At 41.9% G+C, this 21,298-nt stretch overlaps 1 protein-coding gene across 1 annotated transcript in view; it reads left to right on the top strand.

Annotated features, from left to right (window-relative positions):
- Window positions 1–238: 238 nt before the first annotated feature.
- OPN4 (opsin 4) overlaps window positions 239–21,298 on the top strand; it is a 30,603-nt gene continuing 9,543 nt past the window's right edge. Inside the window, exons 1-7 of the mRNA XM_054035611.1 lie at window positions 239–378; window positions 3,274–3,407; window positions 10,696–10,899; window positions 12,849–13,020; window positions 14,814–14,975; window positions 17,767–17,874; window positions 19,088–19,265. Of these exons, the coding sequence (XP_053891586.1) occupies window positions 239–378; window positions 3,274–3,407; window positions 10,696–10,899; window positions 12,849–13,020; window positions 14,814–14,975; window positions 17,767–17,874; window positions 19,088–19,265 (1,098 nt within the window). The remainder of the gene's footprint in view (window positions 379–3,273; window positions 3,408–10,695; window positions 10,900–12,848; window positions 13,021–14,813; window positions 14,976–17,766; window positions 17,875–19,087; window positions 19,266–21,298) is intronic.

The raw sequence follows: 21,298 nt of genomic DNA, 5'->3' as shown, positions 1-21,298 counted from the left end.
AAACAAAAAACGGCCCTTGACTCAAGCATTGCTGATACAACCATGCCTGGCATGTTTACTTGCAAGAGAGGAATAAAAATAAATGTAATTCGAAAGGGATTAGTTTACTCCAAAGTGTTCGTTTTTATCCAGCTTTTAACCTCCTTTATCCATCTCATCTCCCAGAGGAATAGCAGCTGCTAGCTCATTCAGTGAAGTAACACTGTGCATTTATGAATTCCTGCTTACTCTGTAGGAAATGACAGTGCAAGATGTTCCTCATGCCTTCCCTACACTGGATGTTCCAGACCATGCCCACTACACAATTGGAACTGTCATTCTGGTGGTGGGGATCACCGGAACGCTGGGTAACTTCCTGGTCATCTATGCGTTCTGCAGGTACGTATACATCTTGTTTGTTCTGTGTCTTAAATATTTCTGTGGATAGACTTTAATACTGGTGGGATTGTGTTAAGGAAATGTGGTACAGGAACACTATCATTATGATTGTACTAATGCAAACTAATGAGCTGTGCATCAAAGTAACCCAGATCCATGACCTTGTATTTCTTATCTTGCGTATGAAATAGGCCTTAATGAAAGGTGTGGTATAATTGGCTGCTGGTGGTTTTGATAGTGCAAGTATCCCAAAACAATCTCCCTGTGATAATTATGCAATATCCTGGATAAGCCTTATTGAATTAAGCTGAATACATTTTTAAAATGTAATTGTTTATGCGTTATTGTGAGATTGTATGTAACTTCTCTAGGTGGAGGGCTTATGCTAATGTAATTCTTCTGGATATCAGCCCTTTGAAGGCCTGTTACCTATTCACAATTTCTTCAAAGGTTCAAACTGGATTCTAGAGACCAGTGGACAAAGAGAGGCTGTTGGGATAAATAACCTGGTGGTAAATTGACTCAGGGTTTTTTGTTCAGATCCAGCAAATGGACAGGACTTCTGGTCCACAGAGGGCCCCAATCCGTAGGGAAGGGTTGGAAGGACTTTGGCCTATTAAAGCCCCATACGACTGTGAGTGATGAAGTAGAAACCACATGAAAACCTTTGGGTGGGATTTTCAAGGACTGCTCCTGCCAGAGGCCCTGTTGAAGGGGTGATCTCTGGTAAACTTTTAGCATTCATGTAGGTTCTTTTATTGTTTTCTCTGTAATGCTTTTATCGGAAGAACAAACTGTGCTTGCTCAGAAAGAGCTCTGTGATAACTTATAACAGTGGGCAATTACACCGTTATTAGTCTATGAAGACAAAGCAAGTAGGTTTGCTTAGACAGCCTGTCTTCTGATGGGAATAACACTTCAGCCTGGAAATACCCTGGTCAGATGGGACAGAGACGCAGATCTCCACCCAAGTGAGGTGATGGCTGGGGGGGCCTTAAGCCTAGGGGTGCCCTTGATGGACCATAGAAAGGGAATACAGGTGTAGTTGACCTGAACTACGACCCCCCCACCCCATCCAACATTTTCTGTTATGTTTCATAGACTATAAGGTCAGAAGGGGCCATTTTGTGATCCTCTAGTATGTGTCCTCTGAGGACAAAACTCGGGACCTTCAGATTATAAGACTGATACGCTGCTGACTGAGCTAGTCTGAACAAGAGCATTTATAGCAGATATTGACCCTTCTGTGGTGTTTGGGACTTAGCCTGCCCACCCAGGAAGATGCTACCATACAGCCTAAACAGGGTGGGGGAAGAATACAGCAGCAGCTGGGAGAAGACTAGAACAGTACTGTGGTGTGTCCCACTCTGGAAGCGGCAGATCAGCAGGAAATCTGGCAGCAACAGCTGTGTCTGTGGTAGGGAACAGGGGAGGGGGCTGGCTGTCGTGTCTCTCCCTGGAGCTATCTAAAAATGTTGAGGCGGGTGGGGAGACTACAGTAGAATTGCAGAGCTGGGGGTGCACTGATACTACACATGCCCACCATTGATGCTGTATCAGTAGTTGCATAGCAATAACAAACCACCAACTGCCTAAAGGAGTTAGTTTGTAAACAGTTAATGAGTATTTTGCTGCCCCTAAAACTGCAATTGCAATAGTGCTTTAAAATTGGTGATTGTGGACTGGTGCAGGGAACATCTGCCAGTTTCTCTAGGAAAACAGAACCTCTTGAGAGAGCCTTGTAATGCATAAAGATTGTCAGGGGCTGGAGGGGAGTGACTGAAATGATGTGTGCCCCTGGGACAGCTCTGAGTTACACTGGGGGCAAAAAAGATTATTTGCCCTACACACTGATCCTCCTGGAATGCATCTTCTATGCTACAGCTCTCAGGAGGTGCAACATATTATTTGGTCAATTGTGCCTGAGACTGAAAACACAGGAAAGCAGCTGTAGAGACATTAGATAAAGTGTCACAATTTCAGGAAGAATAAAAAATCAGAATCAGAAAGTACTGATATTAAGAACTCTCAAAAGCAAATAAGTTTGTACAAAAACACTAGAGGACACTCTATTATGTTGGCGCGAATAATTTATGGAGGTGGGGGATGTAATAAGTCTGGCAATAGGTCCCTTCAAATTCAGTGCCTGGTGCAGTGAATTGCCTGTCATGGAGAGGAGTTGAGATAAAATAAAATGCTGCATGTGGTATAAAGTCAGCCTCCTTAATCCCCATATTTGGAAGTTGCTGTTAATCTCACTAGCAGTGGAAAATGTCCCCTTAGCTCTGCATGACCCAGATCCAGAAAATCCATAGAGTACATCAACTTTAATTTCCTGTTAATCATGGATACAGGGTGCAGTGGGTCAGAGTATTCAGAGAACAATGTCTTCTATTCCTGTTTCTGAGCTGGGTATCAAAACCAAGGAATATCCTCTACTAAGGCACAAAGAAGTGTAAGGAGTGTGCTATTAAAATTATGGCGGCTCATTTAGCTTCTCTCTTCAGGAAAATCAGAAGCCAGTTTGATGTAGCTTGACATATTCTACACGTTGATATTTGTGAAGCTGCCAATGCTCACAGCAAAGAGTAACAGAGAGCCAAGGTGGGGGAGATAATATATTTTATTGGACCAACTTCTGTTGGTGAGAGAGACAAGCTTTTGAGCTACACACAGCTCTTCTTTGGGTCATGAAGAAGAACTCTATGTAAGCTCAACAGGTTGTCTCTCAGCCAGCAGAAGTTGGTCCAATAAAAGGTACTGTCTGACCCACCCTGTCTCTCTAATATCCTGGGACCATCATGGCTACAATAACAGTGCATACAGCAAAGAGTAATAGCATAATTACCCACAGATCAGCGCTTAGCAATGTTCCTTCTAATCTCTTCTCTGTAGGAGTAGGAGCCTTCGAACTCCAGCCAACATGTTCATCATCAATCTAGCTATTAGCGACTTCCTAATGTCCATCACACAGGCTCCAATTTTCTTCACTACCAGTCTCCACAAGCACTGGATTTTTGGCAAGAAAGGTTTGTACATATATCTTCTGAAAGATAATTTAGTTTGTTGCCATGGTAATGACTTCAAGTTAATAATTGACAGTATAAGTATCAAAGCTATGCAATACTATAGTTATTAAAGCCGAAAGCACATATAACCTGCCTGGTTTCAAGTTTTGTTGAGCAGTCAGGACTCAGTCCAAGTTTGTCAAAAGGTTTAGAACAAGCTTGGGTCTGTACTTGGAGTTATTTATATGTTAGTGGTATAGATATGATACAGGCTGAAATTTGACAGTTTTCAATTAGTTTGATTTCGAATTTTGGACAGGTGTATGATGAGGAGTTGATACAGATGCATAAATCAGAATTTGATTTTATCTTTGTCCTTTAAAAAACCCAGAGGAAATTACACTAAAAACTACATTAAAAGAAGGGTATTTAGGTTGTAAAGTCAAGCATTAAAAAGTTAAGAAATGCCAGATTTATGATTGTCTGGGTGGCCTTAAGTCAGCCCCTTTGTGCATGTTTTTATTACATGATCACATACTTTTTTTTTCCCTCTAGAACATTTGTCTCATTCAGTGCAAATTTGGACCACAAGAGGTGAAATCAAGTTTGCACGGGCAACCTTAAATCTGGTATTTCCTAACTTCTGAGTGCTTGACTTTGCAACCTAAATAACTTTCTTCTAAGGTAGTTTCTGTTTGTTATAAATATATTTACAGCACTAAGTCTATACCATTACTGCCAGAATTGTGAGATAGAAAAAGGTCTTCTCTAATGTTTGATAAACGAACATACTCTCTCACTGCTCACATTCACTCACAATCATCTCGCACCTGAATTTAAAAAAGAGAGGTATAAGGCCCAGGAACATCTGCCCCCAGCATACCACTCTGCCACTGGCACTAATTAACTTGAATGTGGAATTTTTATCTTGATATTTCTGCTGCTAGAAAGCCTGACAATAAACATATGTTTTTACAATATAAATATAAACCAAATATTCTCAGTGTTCTCAGTGAACATGCTTTGTATTTCACTCATTGGGTCTAAACTACCAAACATCCCTTGTCAAACATTAGTTACTGTTGTTTGTGACAGAAGTGCCCAAAATGTGCAAGGTGAGAGAGAGGCATACAGGAAAACACAGTCCCTGCCTCAAAGAGCTTACATTCTATAAAGACAAAGCCAGACAAAAGCTGGGTGAAGGGGATACAACATCAAGGAAAGAGTTCTGGATAGAGCAGCGGCAGCAAACAGGGCGGCTAACAGGGGAGTTTGAGAGGGAGTTTGCAGGGGGAGGTAAAGGGGGAGGCAGGAGGGCGCGGTGTGGTGTGTGCTCTGAGGCCACAGGTGCTGTGGGCAGAGAGTACAGCAGCCATGAGCCAAGCAGCAGCAGCAGACAGAATGCAGATGGCTGCATGTGGAAGCTGTGGTATGTATATGGTCCTAGCAGGGGAGCCGGAACACAGGTATGTGTGTATGAAGTGTCGCCTGATAGTGTTACTGGAGGAAAAGATTAAGGGGCTGGAGATGCAGGTAGATACCCTGGTGGAGTTTAGGCGGGGGTTTGAGCAGCTGATGGAGGACAGGCAAGGAGGGGCTGAAGGAGACTGCCCTGCGGTGCAGGTAGAGGCAGAGGACGGTGAGAGGGGAATGGAAGGGGGAGAACATGGGAGGTGGAAGCATGTGACTGTGAGAAGCAGGCCAAGGAAAAGAAGGGCCAGTGAGGGGGGAATAGAACTCAGGAATAGGTTCGAGTGTTTGGATAGCGAGGTGGAGGGGCAGCAGGTGGCGGCTGAAGGTGGGAGAGTGAGGAAGAAGAGAAGAGCAGCTAGTCCAAGAGAGAGAGGGGAGGAGTTGATGGAGACAGCACCAATTCTGGGCCCCGGGAGGAATCAGGAAGGCATAAGGGGGAGCTTAAGGGAAGATAGGAACAGGCACAGGTCAGGACTAGAGGGATTAGAGACTAGATTACTAGATCGCACTGTTGCCAGGCGAAGGCAGGTGTATGTAATTGGAGACTCTTTACTGAGGAGATTGGACAGGCCTGTGACCAGGGCAGACCCGGAGAACAGAAGGGTGTGCTGTCTACCTGGCGCAAAGATACGCGATGTGGACCTGCGGTTGAAAAGGATCCTAAAAGGAGCAGGTAAGAACCCCTTGATAATCCTTCATGTAGGAACGAATGACACGGCTAGGTTCTCGTTAGAGAGAATCAAGGGAGATTATGCTAGGCTGGGGAAGACACTCAAGGAGATAGAGGCTCAGATTATCTTTAGTGGGATTCTGCCCGTTCCGAGGGAAGGGCAGCAAAGGGCTGATAGGATAGTGAGAATAAATAGTTGGCTAAGAGAGTGGTGCTATAAGGAGGGTTTTGGGATGTATGGCCACTGGGAGGCTTTCGGGGACAGACACCTGTTCTCGTGGGATGGGCTTCACCTGAGTAGGGAAGGAAATAGACTTCTGGGAGGGAGGCTGGCTCATCTTATCAAAAGAGCTTTAAACTAGGAAGTTTGGGGAGATGGTTGGGAGATGCACAGCTAATCTCCACGCCAGATTCCAGTATGGAAAAGGTGAGTAAAACAAGAGGAGAAATAGCCGGGGAGATGAGATTGGAGATAGGAAGGACAGGGGGGAAGGACGCAAGGAGGCCCGCAACATATACTGCTACTAATGGGAGACAGGCTAAACGACATACATTGGGGTGTTTATACACCAATGCCAGAAGCCTAGGTAATAAAATGGAGGAATTGGAGCTCTTGGTCCAAGAGCTGAAACCAGATATCGTAGGAATAACAGAAACGTGGTGGAATGGCAGTCACGACTGGAACACAGGTATGGAGGGGTATGCGCTGTTTAGGAAAGACCAGAACAAAGGTAAAGGTGGGGGGGTGGCATTGTATGTCAATAGTGAAATAAGCTGTAAAGAAATAATAGTGGATGGATTAGATAACACAGAGTCCGTCTGGGCAATACTCACACTGGGTAATAGGACTACTAGAGCCTCTCCGGGGATAGTGCTTGGGGTGTGCTATAGACCGCTGGGATCGACCCACGATATGGATAAGGAACTATTTAATGTGTTTAGAGAAGTAATTACTAATAGAAACTGTGTAATTATGGGGGACTTTAACTTCCCGGATATAGATTGGGGAACAAACGCTAGTAGCAATAATAGGGCTCAGATGTTCCTAGATGTGCTTGCTGATCAATTCCTCCATCAAGTGGTAGTTGAACCGACGAGGGGGGAGGCCATTTTAGATTTGATTCTGGTAAGTAGTGAGGACCTCGTTGAGGAAGTGGTAGTAGGGGACAATTTGGGCTCCAGTGATCATGAGCTAATTCGGTTTAAAATACATGGGAGGAGTAACAGAATTAAGTCAAAGACTAGGGTTTATAACTTTAAAAAGGCCAATTTTAACAAATTAAGGGGACTGGTAAGGGAAGTGGATTGGGCAAACATATTAATGGATCTAAAGGCAGAAGAAGCCTGGGATTACTTCAAGTTAAAGATGCATGAGCTGTCGGAGGCCTGCATTCCAAAAAAGGGAAAAAGATTACTAAGCAAGAGATTTAGACCGAGCTGGATGAGCGACCGACTCAAAGGGGCGATTAGGAAAAAACAGAAAGCGTACAAAGAGTGGAAGAGGGGAGGGATCAGTAAGGAAATGTACCTAAGTGAAGTCAGAGAATGTAGAGATAGAGTGAGAAAGGCCAAAGGCCGTGTAGAGTTGGACCTAGCGAGGGGAATTAAAAGCAATAGTAAGAGGTTTTACAGCCACATAAATAGGAATAAAGCAAAGAAAGAAGAGGTGGGACCGCTGAAGACTATAGCCGGAGAGGAGATTAAAGATAATCTAGGCATGGCGCAATATCTCAATGAATATTTTGCATCGGTGTTTAATGAGGCCAATGAAGGTATTAGGGATACTAGCACCACTACAGAGGGGCATTCAGGATGGGGGATTACCGTATCCGAGGTAGAAACAAAACTTGAATGCCTTAATGGGGCTAAGTCGGGAGGACCGGACGATCTTCATCCAAGAATATTGAAGGAATTGGCACGGGAAATAGCAGGCCCATTAGCGATAATATTTAATGAATCTGTAAACTCGGGGGTGGTCCCGTTAGACTGGAGAATAGCTAATGTGGTTCCTATTTTCAAGAAAGGGAAAAAAAGTGATCCGGGTAACTACAGGCCTGTTAGTTTAACATCTGTAGTGTGCAAGGTGTTAGAGAAAATTCTGAAAGAGAAACTAGTTGAGGACCTGGAGGTTAGTGGCAATTGCGATAAATTACAACATGGTTTTACGAAGGGCAGATCGTGCCAAACGAATCTGATCTCCTTCTTTGAGAAAGTAACGGACTTATTAGATAAGGGAAATGCGGTGGACCTAATATACCTGGATTTCAGTAAAGCGTTTGATACTGTACCCCATGAGGAATTATTGGTTAAACTGAAAAACATGGGGATCGATATGAAAATCCAGAGGTGGATAAGGAATTGGTTAATGGGGAGAATGCAGCGGGTAGTATTAAAGGGTGAACTGTCCGGTTGGAGGGAGGTTACTAGTGGAGTGCCTCAGGGTTCGGTTTTGGGACCCATTTTATTTAATCTATTTATAACTGACCTCGGAACCGATTGCAGGAGTGGGCTGATAAAGTTTGCGGATGATACGAAGGTGGGAGGCGTTGTAAATTCGGAGGAGGATAGGGATATCCTGCAGGGAGACTTGAATGAGCTTGTGAATTGGAGTATCAGAAATAGGATGAAATTTAATAGTGAAAAGTGTAAGGTGATGCACTTGGGGATGACTAATAACAATTTTAGTTACAAGATGGGGACGCATTGGTTAGAAGTAACGGAAGAGGAGAAGGACCTAGGGGTCCTTGTAGACCGCAGAATGACTGAGTCGACAATGTGACGTGGCGGTGAAAAAAGCCAATGCTGTCTTGGGATGCATTAGGCGAGGTATATCTAGTAGGGATAAGGAGGTCCTGCTTCCGTTGTACAAGGCGCTGGTGAGACCTCATTTGGAGTACTGTGTGCAGTTCTGGTCTCCCATGTTTAAAAAAGATGAACTCAAACTGGAACGGGTGCAGAGAAGGGCCGCTAGGATGATCAGAGGAATGGAAACCCTGTCGTATGAAAAGAGACTAGAGGAGCTTGGGTTGTTTAGTCTGACAAAGCGAAGGCTGAGGGGGGATATGATTGCTATCTTTAAATATATTAGAGGGATTAATACAAGGGAGGGAGAAGAATTATTCCAGCTTAGTACTAATGTGGACACAAGAACGAATGGATATAAACTGGAATGGGGAAGTTCAGGCTTGAAATTAGACGAAGGTTTCTGACCGTCAGAGGGGTGAAATATTGGAACGGCCTTCCGAGGGAAACGGTGGGGGCGACGGACCTGTCTGGTTTTAAGATTAAGTTAGATAAGTTTATGGAGGGAATGGCTTAATGGTAAAGCATAGTAGTCAAGGAAAACCAAGCAATGGTAGGTAAATAGTATAATGGCTGACAGGGGTCAGGCTGGAGACTCTTACCTATATGCTCGGGGTCTTACTGATCGCCATATTTGGGGTCGGGAAGGAATTTTCCTCCAGGGCAGATTGGCTGAGCCTCTGGAGGTTTTTCGCCTTCCTCCGCAGCATGGGGCAGGGATCTCTAGCAGGAGGGTCTCTGCTGATTGAAGTCACTAAAACAGGATTGGGGACTCCAACAGCAGAGTCTAGGGAAGGGGTAGGGACGGTTTTATGGCCTGCAGCATGCAGGGGGTCAGACCAGATGATCATAATGGTCCCTTCTGACCTTAAAGTCTATGAGTCTATAATGGGATATGGTTTGGTTTATTTAAATATACATATGAACTATCCACCCCTGCTCCTCTCCCCCCCCGATTGCTTGTTTTTTAATGTGTGTCAATTACCTTTTTATTTTAAACTGTCTACTTTCATTGTCTAATCCTTGCCTATTAAACCTTGTCAAACTATCCTTTCCAATGACCCATCCGTGATTCTCCACAGGCTCAAAGCTATGTGCTGCTTCACTGAGCTCTCTCTTCACCCTGCCTACCCACACCAGAGATTCAGATTTAAGGTGAAATCCTGGCTCCTTATAAGTCAATGGCTAATCTCCCAATGAGTTCAGTGGAGCCAGGATTTCACCCTCTGTGTCTGAGACAAACATACAGATCAGACAGCCAGTCTGATGGGGCTCATCTGTTATAAGGCCTAAGCAAATCTGTGGAATAAAGACACTTCGGGTGGGATTTACAAAGGTATTTAAGTGCCTAACTCCCATTGAAATCAATGATACCTAAATACATTGGTGAATCCCACCATTTGACTCTTTCCATGCAGGGGCTACTCTTTCTCTTGCTGCAATTATATCTTGCACGTATGTGGTGGGGGAGGTGAACAAGAGGTATAGTATTGAAATGTTGGTTATTGCTGACTTGTTTATTAAATTAAGTAGATAATAACAAATGCTTGTTTCTGCAGTTCTTCATGTTACAAAACTGAAAAGACTATACCCCGATGTATAAACAAACTGTCTAACCTCTAGAGCTGGCTGAATAATTAAAAGCAGACTTTTGAATATATTAATGACTATGTGCTCTATGGATGTTGTTGTACTATTTGTATAATTGCAGCTATTAATGAAAAAGTTGGTGAATCTCAAACACTTCATGAATTTGCATGTTTTAATTCCCATTCATCATTAATTATTCTCCTATTTTAAAGATCTATCTTTCTGTCCAACAGCAGGAGACAAACTGTGACCAATCATGTTCCACAAATAGCAAATAATTGAAGTAAACAACTGACAACCAATCCATTGTCTGAATTATTTACTGAAACTATGCTGACTTCATCTTGGGATATGAGTTGCTCCATGGTATCTGAGTGACTATAAAAACACTTTTAACTAAAATAGGTCTTTCCATGGGAGTTGGAATAAAATGAAAGCTAAATGAGCTGCCATGGGATCTCTGAAATGCTCCCACTAGAAACTTCAGAAGTTGAAAAGTGAATGTTCTATTAAGTCACTGTCTTGAGTAATAAAGGCAAGTAAATCTTTGACGTTTACATCCATGGATAATATAATTAGCAAGGCCAGCCCAAAGCTTGGAAAGTATATTGCTGCTGGAAAAGTAAACTTCCCGTTGCCTTAAGAGTTCTGAAAGTAATTAGGTAATGTGTTACTAGCCTAGGCCACAGGATAAATGGTCTCCCAGGAATACTGGTATAACCAGCATGGATGGTTAAATCTGTTGGTTAACCCTATTGTACTCTCCATTGAAAGGTTGTGAGCTGTATGCCTTCTGCGGAGCCCTTTTTGGCATTACATCCATGATCACGTTGATGGCAATCGCACTGGACAGATATTTTGTGATCACACGACCGCTGGCCTCCATTGTGGTGATGTCCAAGAAGAAGGCTTTGATAATCCTGCTTGGAGTCTGGCTGTACTCTTTGGCTTGGAGCCTCCCACCCTTCTTTGGATGGAGTAAGTGAGATAGAATACAAGTCTATTGTCTGATACCAGGAGAAAATGGCGGGATTAAAGAATGGTCTGTTAGACACAAGGATGAATAAACAGAATTTACATATTAGGATGAAGTTTGAAGAAATCAGTGTGAAGGAGATTGCTTATAGCTAATGAGTCTTAAGCAGTTTAATCAGCAGAAAAGATTGCAGTGCACATATCACATTTAATTACACTGACACTTTTGCAGGGAATCTCATTAGCGTGCTGTATAAAAAACATATAAAATAAGGGCAAAAATAATGCAAAATAGGCTTCTGAAATAGTGCATAACCTTCTGCAATTAAGCAGAGTTGAACAATAAAAAGTAAAGGGGACAGATGAGCACAGTTTTTAAGTTTTCAAAATGATTTTCATTGCTCATAAAAAGTGCCATATTGACAACCTGAGGAACCTGAATTCCTTTATTTATACCTTAAAGCAGTACAGTATGTGCAGTAAGACTGCAATTTTCCACACCCCTATGATGTGCCTCAACCCTATTGGGAGGGACCAATTCTAGAGGTAAGAGGGTTGTTTACTCTCTATCCCCATTTAGCCCTTGACATCTTAACGAAGGATGACAGTTAGTAGTAATTAGGTAGCAGATTTGCTTGCACACGTTAATTTTGTGTGTGTAAATTGGTATCTGTTCATATTTCACATCTTGACAAATTGAAAATTTGGCCCTTACTGTTGGCTGAGATAGCAGTAGTGGTTCTGTTTCTCTGGTAGAAACTAGACTAATACCATTAACTTGTTTCACTCAGGCCACCAACTTACAGTCAGCATTAACCTACAGTAGGATGAACTTGAACCTACCAGTTAATCGCCTAAGCTCCAACATTACCCACCCCTGGAGCAGGCCTGCTCCCCATTGGAGGGGCGAGGTAGGGTTAAATTGAGTAGCACGTTCTCACTTGCCTACCAAGCTGTTGCAACGGGGTCAGATATTATTGTGTTATTTTTGTTGTTAATTTCTTTCTTCCCTCAAATGTGTAGCATGCATAGCTGGTAAATTCCAGCTTTTTAACATTATGGCTCCTAGCTTAATGAGAGAATTTCAAGAGAGCAATATGACAAATACTCTTAGATGAAAGAACCTTAATGTGATGAGGCAGAATAATTTATTGAAGGGTATTATAACTGCTGTCTTATAATTAGATTCTAATAGTATCCATCATACTGAATCTCATACAATAATTAGACATATCTGAGCATAGAACCTGGTGTAATATTTTCTAGACCTGGTTCCAGAGAAGCTAGCAATGAAAATGCTGGAAATTAAATTAATGATTAAAAATAGTTTGGTGTTGAGTTGCTTTATTCTTTAACTGTCTGACACAGTTTCTCTAAGGAGAATATTTCTTATTTCAGGTAGGAGTGTGTGTGTTACATTTATTTCATGGCAAAATTAATTGGAATTGCACAGTAAACTTCTGTTGTCTGCAGAATTTAAAAGAGCAGAGGTTAGAGTAGTCAGTTTCATTTCACTCCTGAGCAAGAGAGGTGATAATTTAAGAGAAAAATTGAGACATTTTAAAGATATTTGAAACATGGGTGTGACCCAAAGCCCGATGAAGTTAATGGAAAGAGGCCCATTGACTAAAGTAGGCTTTGGATCAGGTCTGAAGGCTGGAATGAAAAAGAATCATTATTTTATTAGTCTAAAGAGTAATTCATTAGATCTATTAAATTGTAAGAGCCTATAAGGCAGTGGAATCAGTAATGGCAAGAAGTGCTTTAAAACAAGAAACAGATACCCTTATTAACCATCTTCTCTCTACCAACAGAGCCAGGTTTGATCCTTTTCAAATCCCAGAGATATGCTGAATTCTTTCTCCACTTGCTCCTCCACCAGAATGTCCAATAAAAATCTTTTCATGGCTTCTGTCTTTTTTTTTTTTTTTTTTTTCGTTCTCTCTTCCTAGGTGCTTATGTTCCTGAGGGTTTGTTGACTTCCTGTTCCTGGGACTACGTTACCTTTACCCCATCAGTCCGTGCCTATACAATGCTCCTCTTCTGCTTTGTCTTCTTCATTCCTCTGATTGCCATCATATACAGTTATGTCTTTATCTTCAAGGCTATCAAGAATACCAATGAGTGAGTTGTCAATAATCTAGGTTTTCATTCCTTGCTTAGGGGAGAGACTTTGTTTTTATGGGATGTGTGTGTGTGTGTGTGTGTGTGTGTATACACACACACACACACACACACACGTATATATATAACATGCAACTCTATTTTAACAAGTTTTTTCCTTTAATGGAAATGGGTAAGAGACAAAACAGAATAGGAACAGACAGTGAATTTTCAACATGGCAAAAATTTTAAATGTATATGGATGGGAGGTGGTCTCCAAGGTTTGCTACTTAGCCCACATTGTTTAATACATTTACTAATGATTTGGGAAAGGGTATGAATAGAAAGGTGGGAAATCTAGCAGATGATAGAAACTTCAGAGAGGCCTAATAAAGCTAAATGACTGTTCAGCACACAGGCAAATGATATTCAGTGCCAGTTTCTTTGGTTTGCTTCAGCCACTTATGCCATGTATACATGGCACAGAGTGGCTTTGAAACAGACAGATTATCCAGGTGGGAATTTCCCTTGCACATGGGAAGCAAAGCTATTTTAGTCACTGGTCTGCACTGATCTGGCCATTCCTGTGTCAACAGAAGGACTGTGAAAGGATTCCCCTGCAACTGTCTACAAGTGATCAGGTGGAAGTTGACTATGAACTCTGTGTTAAAGAAGGTGTAGTGATGCAAGGTGCAATGTGTTAAACCAGTGATTCTCAACTGGAGGTCCACAGGGGAATTTCAGGGGATCTGCCAAGCAGGGCTGCTCAGAGCCCTGAGCCCTGGTGCCCAAATCTTGGAGTCCTGCGCCCCAGCACTCTGGGGGGGCAGAAGCCCTGAGCCCAGACACCCCAAAGGGCTGAATCTCTGAGCTCCGGCGCCCTTAGCCCCAGCAGAAGCTGCCCAAAGCCCTGAGCACCAGCAGAAGTAGCTCCTTGGGGCTAAAGCACCAAGCCCTGGTGTCCCCCAGGGCTGAAGCAGTGGGGCTGAAGCCCTGAGACCCAGCGCCCTTTGGGGCTGAAGCCCCAGCACAAGCCACCCCACAAGGCTGAAGCCCCAAGTCACCACCCACCCCAAGGGGCAGAAGCCCCAAGCCCCCTGCCCTTTGAGCCCAAACCCTTGAGCCCTCCATCCCGTGGAGCTCCCAAGCCCCTCCCCAGCAGCCTTGAGCCCCCTTCCCCATCTGAAGCCAGAGGATCCCCCCCCCCAAGCTGTGGAGTTTTTATAGCATGTTGGGAGGGCCTCCCAAAGCAAAAGGTTGAGAACCCTTGTGTTAAACAAAGTGCAACAATTTGCATCAGGCATATGTGAAATAAGAACTACTGGAGTAGCAAACCAGGGCCTAATTCTGCCATATTAACTCATGGTGAGCAGTATCTTACTACATGTTCAACCCCATTGATTTCAACGCATCTACTCATATAACAGTGTGGGTAAAGATGCCAAAATCTGGCCCTAAGAAGTAAAGAAATAATTTTCTCCTTCCACAGTTAGAGGTATCATGCAGATTAATCTGGGTACCTGAATAATCTGAAGCCTTATTTTGGAAACATATTCCTCACATAGGCCTCCATCCTGCTCCTGCTGAAGTCAAGGTGTTTTGCCCCTGATTACTGTGAGCGGGAGAGGGCCTCTACTGTGGAAAAGCAATTACACATAATCTACATACACAATAGTATATTATCTGGGGGGGGGGGAGAGAGTTGGAGAGGGTTGGCATCTGGTTAAAGAGCAGTCCTTTGTTCTATTTTATTAAGTTGTTTGCTCAGTTTCTCACATATATTTTGTATTGTAATTATGGTTTATTTCCCTTAGGGCTGTTCAGAACATTGGTTCTGATGCTAATAAAGTATCCCAGAGACAGTATCAGAGGATGAAGAATGAATGGAAAATGGCCAAAATTGCCTTGATTGTCATCTTACTTTACGTCATTTCCTGGTCACCATATTCTGTTGTAGCTCTGGTGGCTTTTGCTGGGTAATTATGAATATATTAGCAAGAAAAAAATCAGTGAGCCCAGAAGGTGTGAAATTCTAAAAGAAGCAAATTATGAAAGGCCAAGTAGTTGTCAACTCTAATGTTCAACAATGGGAAACCTTCACATATTCAGGAGTAATCGTTTGTTACAGATTTGATAAATGGAGCACATGCTGGTTGTAATTTTTCTCAGTTTGATTTTTCAGCACAAAAAAGCTAATTATTGGCAATACATGAAATCATACTAATTAATTCTAAAATGAAAGTTTCACAATGCTAAAATATTTGAACATGACCATATGGCTATTCCAGGTTTCAGATACATAGCTTGTTTTGATTTATTTTCTCTGGGCGTGATTATCCACTCACTTACACTAGTCTGATGCTGGCATAAATCCATTGGCTGCAGTGGAATTACCACTCATTTACAACAGTGTAAGTGAGCTTGTAATCAGGCCCTATATCTGGCATTACTGGCTTTAGTTCTTTTAGTGCTGCACTGAAAAGTAACAATGGATGACCTAACCTTAAATATATTTTAAACAATCCTAGAGTATGTTGCATTTCTTCCACCTATTTAACTGTCAGCATTTTATACTATCTCTTCCAATAAAGCCATAATGTCCATTAAAAAAGAGTACCATTAATATGGACTGGTTAAGAGCAAGGGATTAGAAGTCAGGACTCCTGGGTTCTATTCAGGCTCTGCCCCTGATTTAATGTGTGACACTGAACAAGTCACTTAACCATCCTGTCCTCCATCTACCTCCATCTAAATAGATTGAATAACTTAAAGCACTTTGACGTCCTCAGGTCAAAGACCCTATACAAGTGCAAAATAAAATTAATACTTGCTCTAACCCACCACTGCCTTACTTATAATTTTCCAGTCATCTGATGAGAAATGTGCACCTGAAACTTAACAACCAATACAGGATAAAACTGACTGATAGAGTTTATGAGAACCAAGGCAGGAGTTATTGCAGACACTAGGAAGCAGAAAACTGCCTTTGTCCTCTCCTTCAACCTTTTCAGTTTGAGGCTGTGCCTTTTTGTTCCCCTTGGGGGCCACTGTGGCTTCTCGGGGATTAATAGACCAAGTCACAGGGCCTTAGGTTGACTTTACCTTGACAGCATTGTCACATACAGCATAGATTAAGAGACAGACCTAGAAACTGTGGGTACAGTCTTGAAGTCACTGAGGATGGCTGGTCTGATAGACCAACAAAATGTGCAATAGCAAAGAATGAAACCTAATATCTACAGTACATGCTGTGAGAGGGGAAGATTTAGCTGACATGATACATGCTCAGTAGGACTGTTGCACTCCAGCCACCATGACACAGGTGCTGTTTTTCCTGTCTCTGGCCAGCAATGACAGAAAGTTTGTGTCACTGTTTACCTCACTGACTGCACTATTGACTAATCTTACCAAAGCATCCGTCCCCTGAAAGGTTTCTACGACCTTAAAATGGGAGACAGCATTCCAGGACATCCTGTGTCGTCAGCAAGTACTATGTTCTCCAAGGAATTCATCCTCCAGATCAATGCTCTAGGGGTAGGGGTAGGGGCCACACTGTCTCAAGAACTGCAGGACAAAAAACACTCTTTGCTCTGGAAATTATCACCGGAAGTGAGTCTTAGGTTAGTGCTGATAGGAATGCCTGCAGTCAACTGCCCCATGAAGACACTCCAATATTATCTGCTGGGGACCCATTTCCATTTGGTCACAGAACACACACTTCTCCGTTGGCTGAATGTGATGGAAAACTCCATTCCAAGGATGATGAGCTGCCACCTGACTCTGCAGCCCTGTTCCTTCTTGGTGCAGCAAAGCATTGGGGCACACCATAAAGCCACAGGCAACTTTCCCTGGGAGAGAGGGAAATGATTCTACACAGTGTGCTGCTATTCCCACTGCTGAAGGAAAGACCCACTGAGGGCCTGGTTGATGCAAACTGACCCTGGAATATTACTGCTGTTTAAGTGTAGGTTCCACTACTGACTTTATTTTTATCAAGACAACCTGAACAGGGCCTGACCTGGTCTGTTAAAGGGCTGGTACCAGCTAGCAGCACTTCCACCATCTCATCTAAACATACATGTCACGTGATGAAGACCCTGCAAACGCTCAATAAAACATAAAACTACCCTCCACTATATGAGGATTCTTTGACTTTGGTTCACAGCTTTGGGTAGGTAAAGTCGAAGTGTGGGTGGGAAGCTGATTTATCAGGCACTCTCATGTTAGCTGCTTTTCATGCAACACCTTCTTGCCTTATTCAGCATACCTGTTAAATGCCTTACAGCTCTTTTCTGACCAACTTACACCACCATTTGGGTCACTAATGAATTTAGCCCATACACTCCAAAGGAACAGCACTTGCTTATTCCAGGCTGAACTTGTCCCTTGGTCTTTACCCTAGTGTAAACAATTTGGGATTAGCTTGTAGCTTGCTTAAGCCACAACCATGAGTAGTATATGGTACACAGCAGCACTTGTAAAGAGGAGCACCAAAGAGATTGTGCCTCTCTGAAGCACATTCTGGCACTGATTCTTGAATAAAATGACTATGAAATCTGTCCCATACACTAGGCTGAAAAAGAATGTTCCTTGACGGTATGTCGGTCCTGCTCCTTGCCCCTCTTATTTCATCCTACTCTCCTGGGGGAGGAGGAAGGAGGGAGAGCAGCAGCAGTAAAAAGCAGTCCCTGCACTCTGTAACTAATTTTTGTTTTTTTACTGTGTGCTGACTGTGCAGTAAAAAATAACAACTTTGCATTTCTTTAGGTATTCCCATCTCCTGACACCCTTTATGAACACCGTACCAGCTGTGATTGCCAAAGCTTCTGCCATCCACAACCCCATCATTTATGCCATAACTCATCCCAAATACAGGTAAGGTTGCTCTCTTCAAACACAAATAACATAGCAAAGAAAACCAAATCTATCTCTGATAAAACGTTCACTGATTCATTGAATTCCCTTTATATGCTAGTGCCTGAGCTCTGCTTCATCTGCTTGTTTTACCTTTATGCTGTTTTTTTTACCTCTGCAAGCGTGCATGAAGCCAAAAAAGAAAACAGAAAAAGCAGTTTTGAATGCCCTATAAATGTCAGTGGAGTTTGTACTCAGAACAAATTACCGTGCAGATGGGAGCTAGAGACATTTATGGAAGGGTGATAGCTGTACTCATTGATCATCTGATAAAGGTTAGGGACCTTCTCTGGCTAAAAAACAAGTTTTATGGTGTTTTGCTTTGAAATATTTCCTTGGGAGATGTACCCATTTGTCAATGTTGCAAATAGCAGTTTGTCAAGTTACCCAAACCAATGAGAGTTGGAGTTTGGTAAATGGCTCCATTTCTTTCATGTGTTGTGGGCTTCCTGTTCCTCCTTCATGCTTCCATTGTTCAGGCATCGAATAATTGTTTTTTAGTTGTAACATCCAGGTCAACCCCAGGTCAAGTTCAGACGAGGAACATGTGATATGAACAAGCACGGCTAAGCCATGCAATATTACTTCTCCCCTTTCAAAAGCATTCTGGGAACTATGGAGTGGGGAAAAGAGCAGTGTAGTAAAAATGATCCCTCCTACCCCATCTAGAAAGAACAGTTTGCTTTATCGTTTATACCACCACACCGATACTACGTGAGCAGATGCCCAGGAGGAAGTTAGAATAGCTGCTTAAGGAGAGATTAAAATAATTTTCTATGTGGTAATTCTGCATAGTTCACTTTAAAGGGCCAGAAGCTTTATTTTTATCCCAGTTAATCTTTAAGCAGATAAAACATTTTAATAGCTGGTTTCAGTGAAAAAATTACATTTTAATATTCTTCTCCTTGCCCAGCAATGTCAGTAGTAAATTCTGACTCAACAGAATGCTGTAAAGCACTCATGTGTCATTTCTTTAAAATTATCTTGTAGATCAGTTGCACACAAAGCAATATCTGAAATCTGGGAAACTTTAACTACTGTGCCCAGTAACTTTTCAGTCTATGCAGCATGTGTCTGTCTGAATAAATTTAATGTTTATGGTGAGTGGCTTTTTGTGCTGGCAGCTTTATTTAGGCAGAGGGAATTGACTGGTTCTATTTTTTTTATCCACTAGAATGGCCATTGCAAAGTATGTGCCGTGCCTTCGACCCCTGCTAAGAGTTTCTCGTAAAGACTCCAAGTCTTGCAGCAGGTATCTCTCAACCAGACGATCCACTATTACCAGCCAGTCTGAGATAAGTGAACTGCAGAAAGGAAAGAGATGGCAATCCTCTCTCTCAGACAGTGAATCAGTAAGGAAAACCCTTTAGATATGTTTATTTTTAAAAAGCAAGTCAATAATTTTCATACGGCATCCTTCAAAGTGGTAGGTAGATTAGATGAAAAGATGCGTTATGGTGTTAGGTACAGAGGCTCTCTGGTGGGGAGGCGGGTAATTGTTTGGGGATAAAGCAGAATTTTTAAAAGGAAGATAAAGTTTAAAAGCAGGATGCAAATAATGTAGATATTCTTACAGGTTTGTGACTCTCATGGGAGATTGGAAAGATTCACTAATAGGAAGACAAAAAGTGAATGGGACTTAGTGTGTGATGCTTCACTTACCACAGATCTGGAACTTAGACACTTAAAAGTGAAACTGCAGTTCCCAAGTAGTGCTTGGAGGGAGACAAGGTTGTAAAGAAAGAGCCAATGTGCTTTCTGAACGTGAAATGGGCTGCATTTAGAAACAGATTATTTGGCAGATTTAGACAGATCAACAAAATCCATCACAGAATAATTTTTCCAGAAGACCTCAAATGCTTGCTGCTGCCAAACTAAGTATTGCTAAATGTTGTTTCTGCATGGTAGCCAGAAGCAGGTCAGATTTCTGGAGTCCACATCTCTTTCTAGGTTATTAATGGCACATTAGTGTTCTATTTTCAACCATTTTTATACGATTCCTAAAATGGAAAAATGCCATTATGTTCTATGTGAGTGTTCATGTTTTCAAGCTAATATCCTTTCAGTTGATGTAGTTAAGCTTTGAATTCTGACAGTTACTTTTAACTATGATTTTTTTCCAACTTTTTTTTAATGTTGTACTTCTGACTTATCAAGCCAATCAAAATTAAACCCATCAGACTAAAAGACATTGTTCAACTTGAATGTTTTGAAATCCGCTAACTGTTTCTGACAAAACACCCTTTAAATGATGTAACTTGAATTTTTAAAAAAGAAATACTCCTTCAAAACTATTAGTACGCTTTCCCATTCCCCTTCTCTACTACCCTGCTGATATAAGGGTTTTTCAGCAAGGGAGAAATCTAAGGCCTGCATTCTGCAATCAGATTTGCCCAGTCAGACACTTGCAGTCATGTAGATTGAAGCCTGGCTATGCAGGGAAAATAGTGAAACTGACAAACTGCTGTCAAATTCTCAAAGTATATAAATTTTAAAGCATCAGTAACCTTAGGTCTGCTTTGGAACTATAGTAGATAAAAAATTTTCAAACAGAAATATTATCTCCCCCCAGGCTGGGTCCTTTAAATTGTTAAATTGAACAGATCATACCCCGATTTCATTAGGAATTCTGACTCATCACTAATTTAGTAGGAAGTTGAAGCTTGTCACACATACCTTTCTCTAAATACTGACATTCAAGGGGAAAGCAGGGTATGACTTTAAGACAGAATTTGGCTAAATATTGTTTGACAACTTTTTCCTTAATTAATATGTTTGATCATCACATGCAAAGCCATGAAACCAGGAGTTTCCTTTCCCCAGACATGTAGAATGCAAAAAGGCAGAGCAAAAACGTATTTTGTGCCCAGGTTGGTCAATCAAGTTATAATTGGCTCTAATTTAGCACACCCACAAGCAGTTAAATTCTCTATCTACAACTTACTTGCACTCAAAAGGGCACAATTTTTTTTCATGCCTTTGAAAAATCTCAAGGAAAATAATTTCCAAACAGATCTTTGCAGTAGAAAGTGGCCAACTACAGCAGTACAAGTAGGGACTGGCTTTACAAAACAAAACTAACTCATTTTATAGCCAACTGATCCAATGCAGGTGGTAATCATGAAATCCATTATATATGTAAAATGTGAAGTATAGAATGTGTGATGTTTCACCATTAGGGTAAAAACAGAACAAAACTGGTGACAGAACCAAAAAGACATTGAAGCAAATTCAGCCCCATCGGAAGCAGATGCAAATTCTGTTAAAGTCAACAGAATCATTTCAGGGCTGACCTTCCTCTAGATGGTCTGTATCCTTTTGATAAAAACGTATATCAAGGTTTTTATGCAATTTTGAACAATGGTCCCATGAAAAGGTCTCTTAT

This window comes from Malaclemys terrapin, chromosome 7 (assembly GCF_027887155.1).
Source record: "Malaclemys terrapin pileata isolate rMalTer1 chromosome 7, rMalTer1.hap1, whole genome shotgun sequence".
Lineage (NCBI taxonomy): Eukaryota > Metazoa > Chordata > Testudines > Emydidae > Malaclemys > Malaclemys terrapin.
This window is presented reverse-complemented; position numbering and strand designations above follow the sequence as displayed.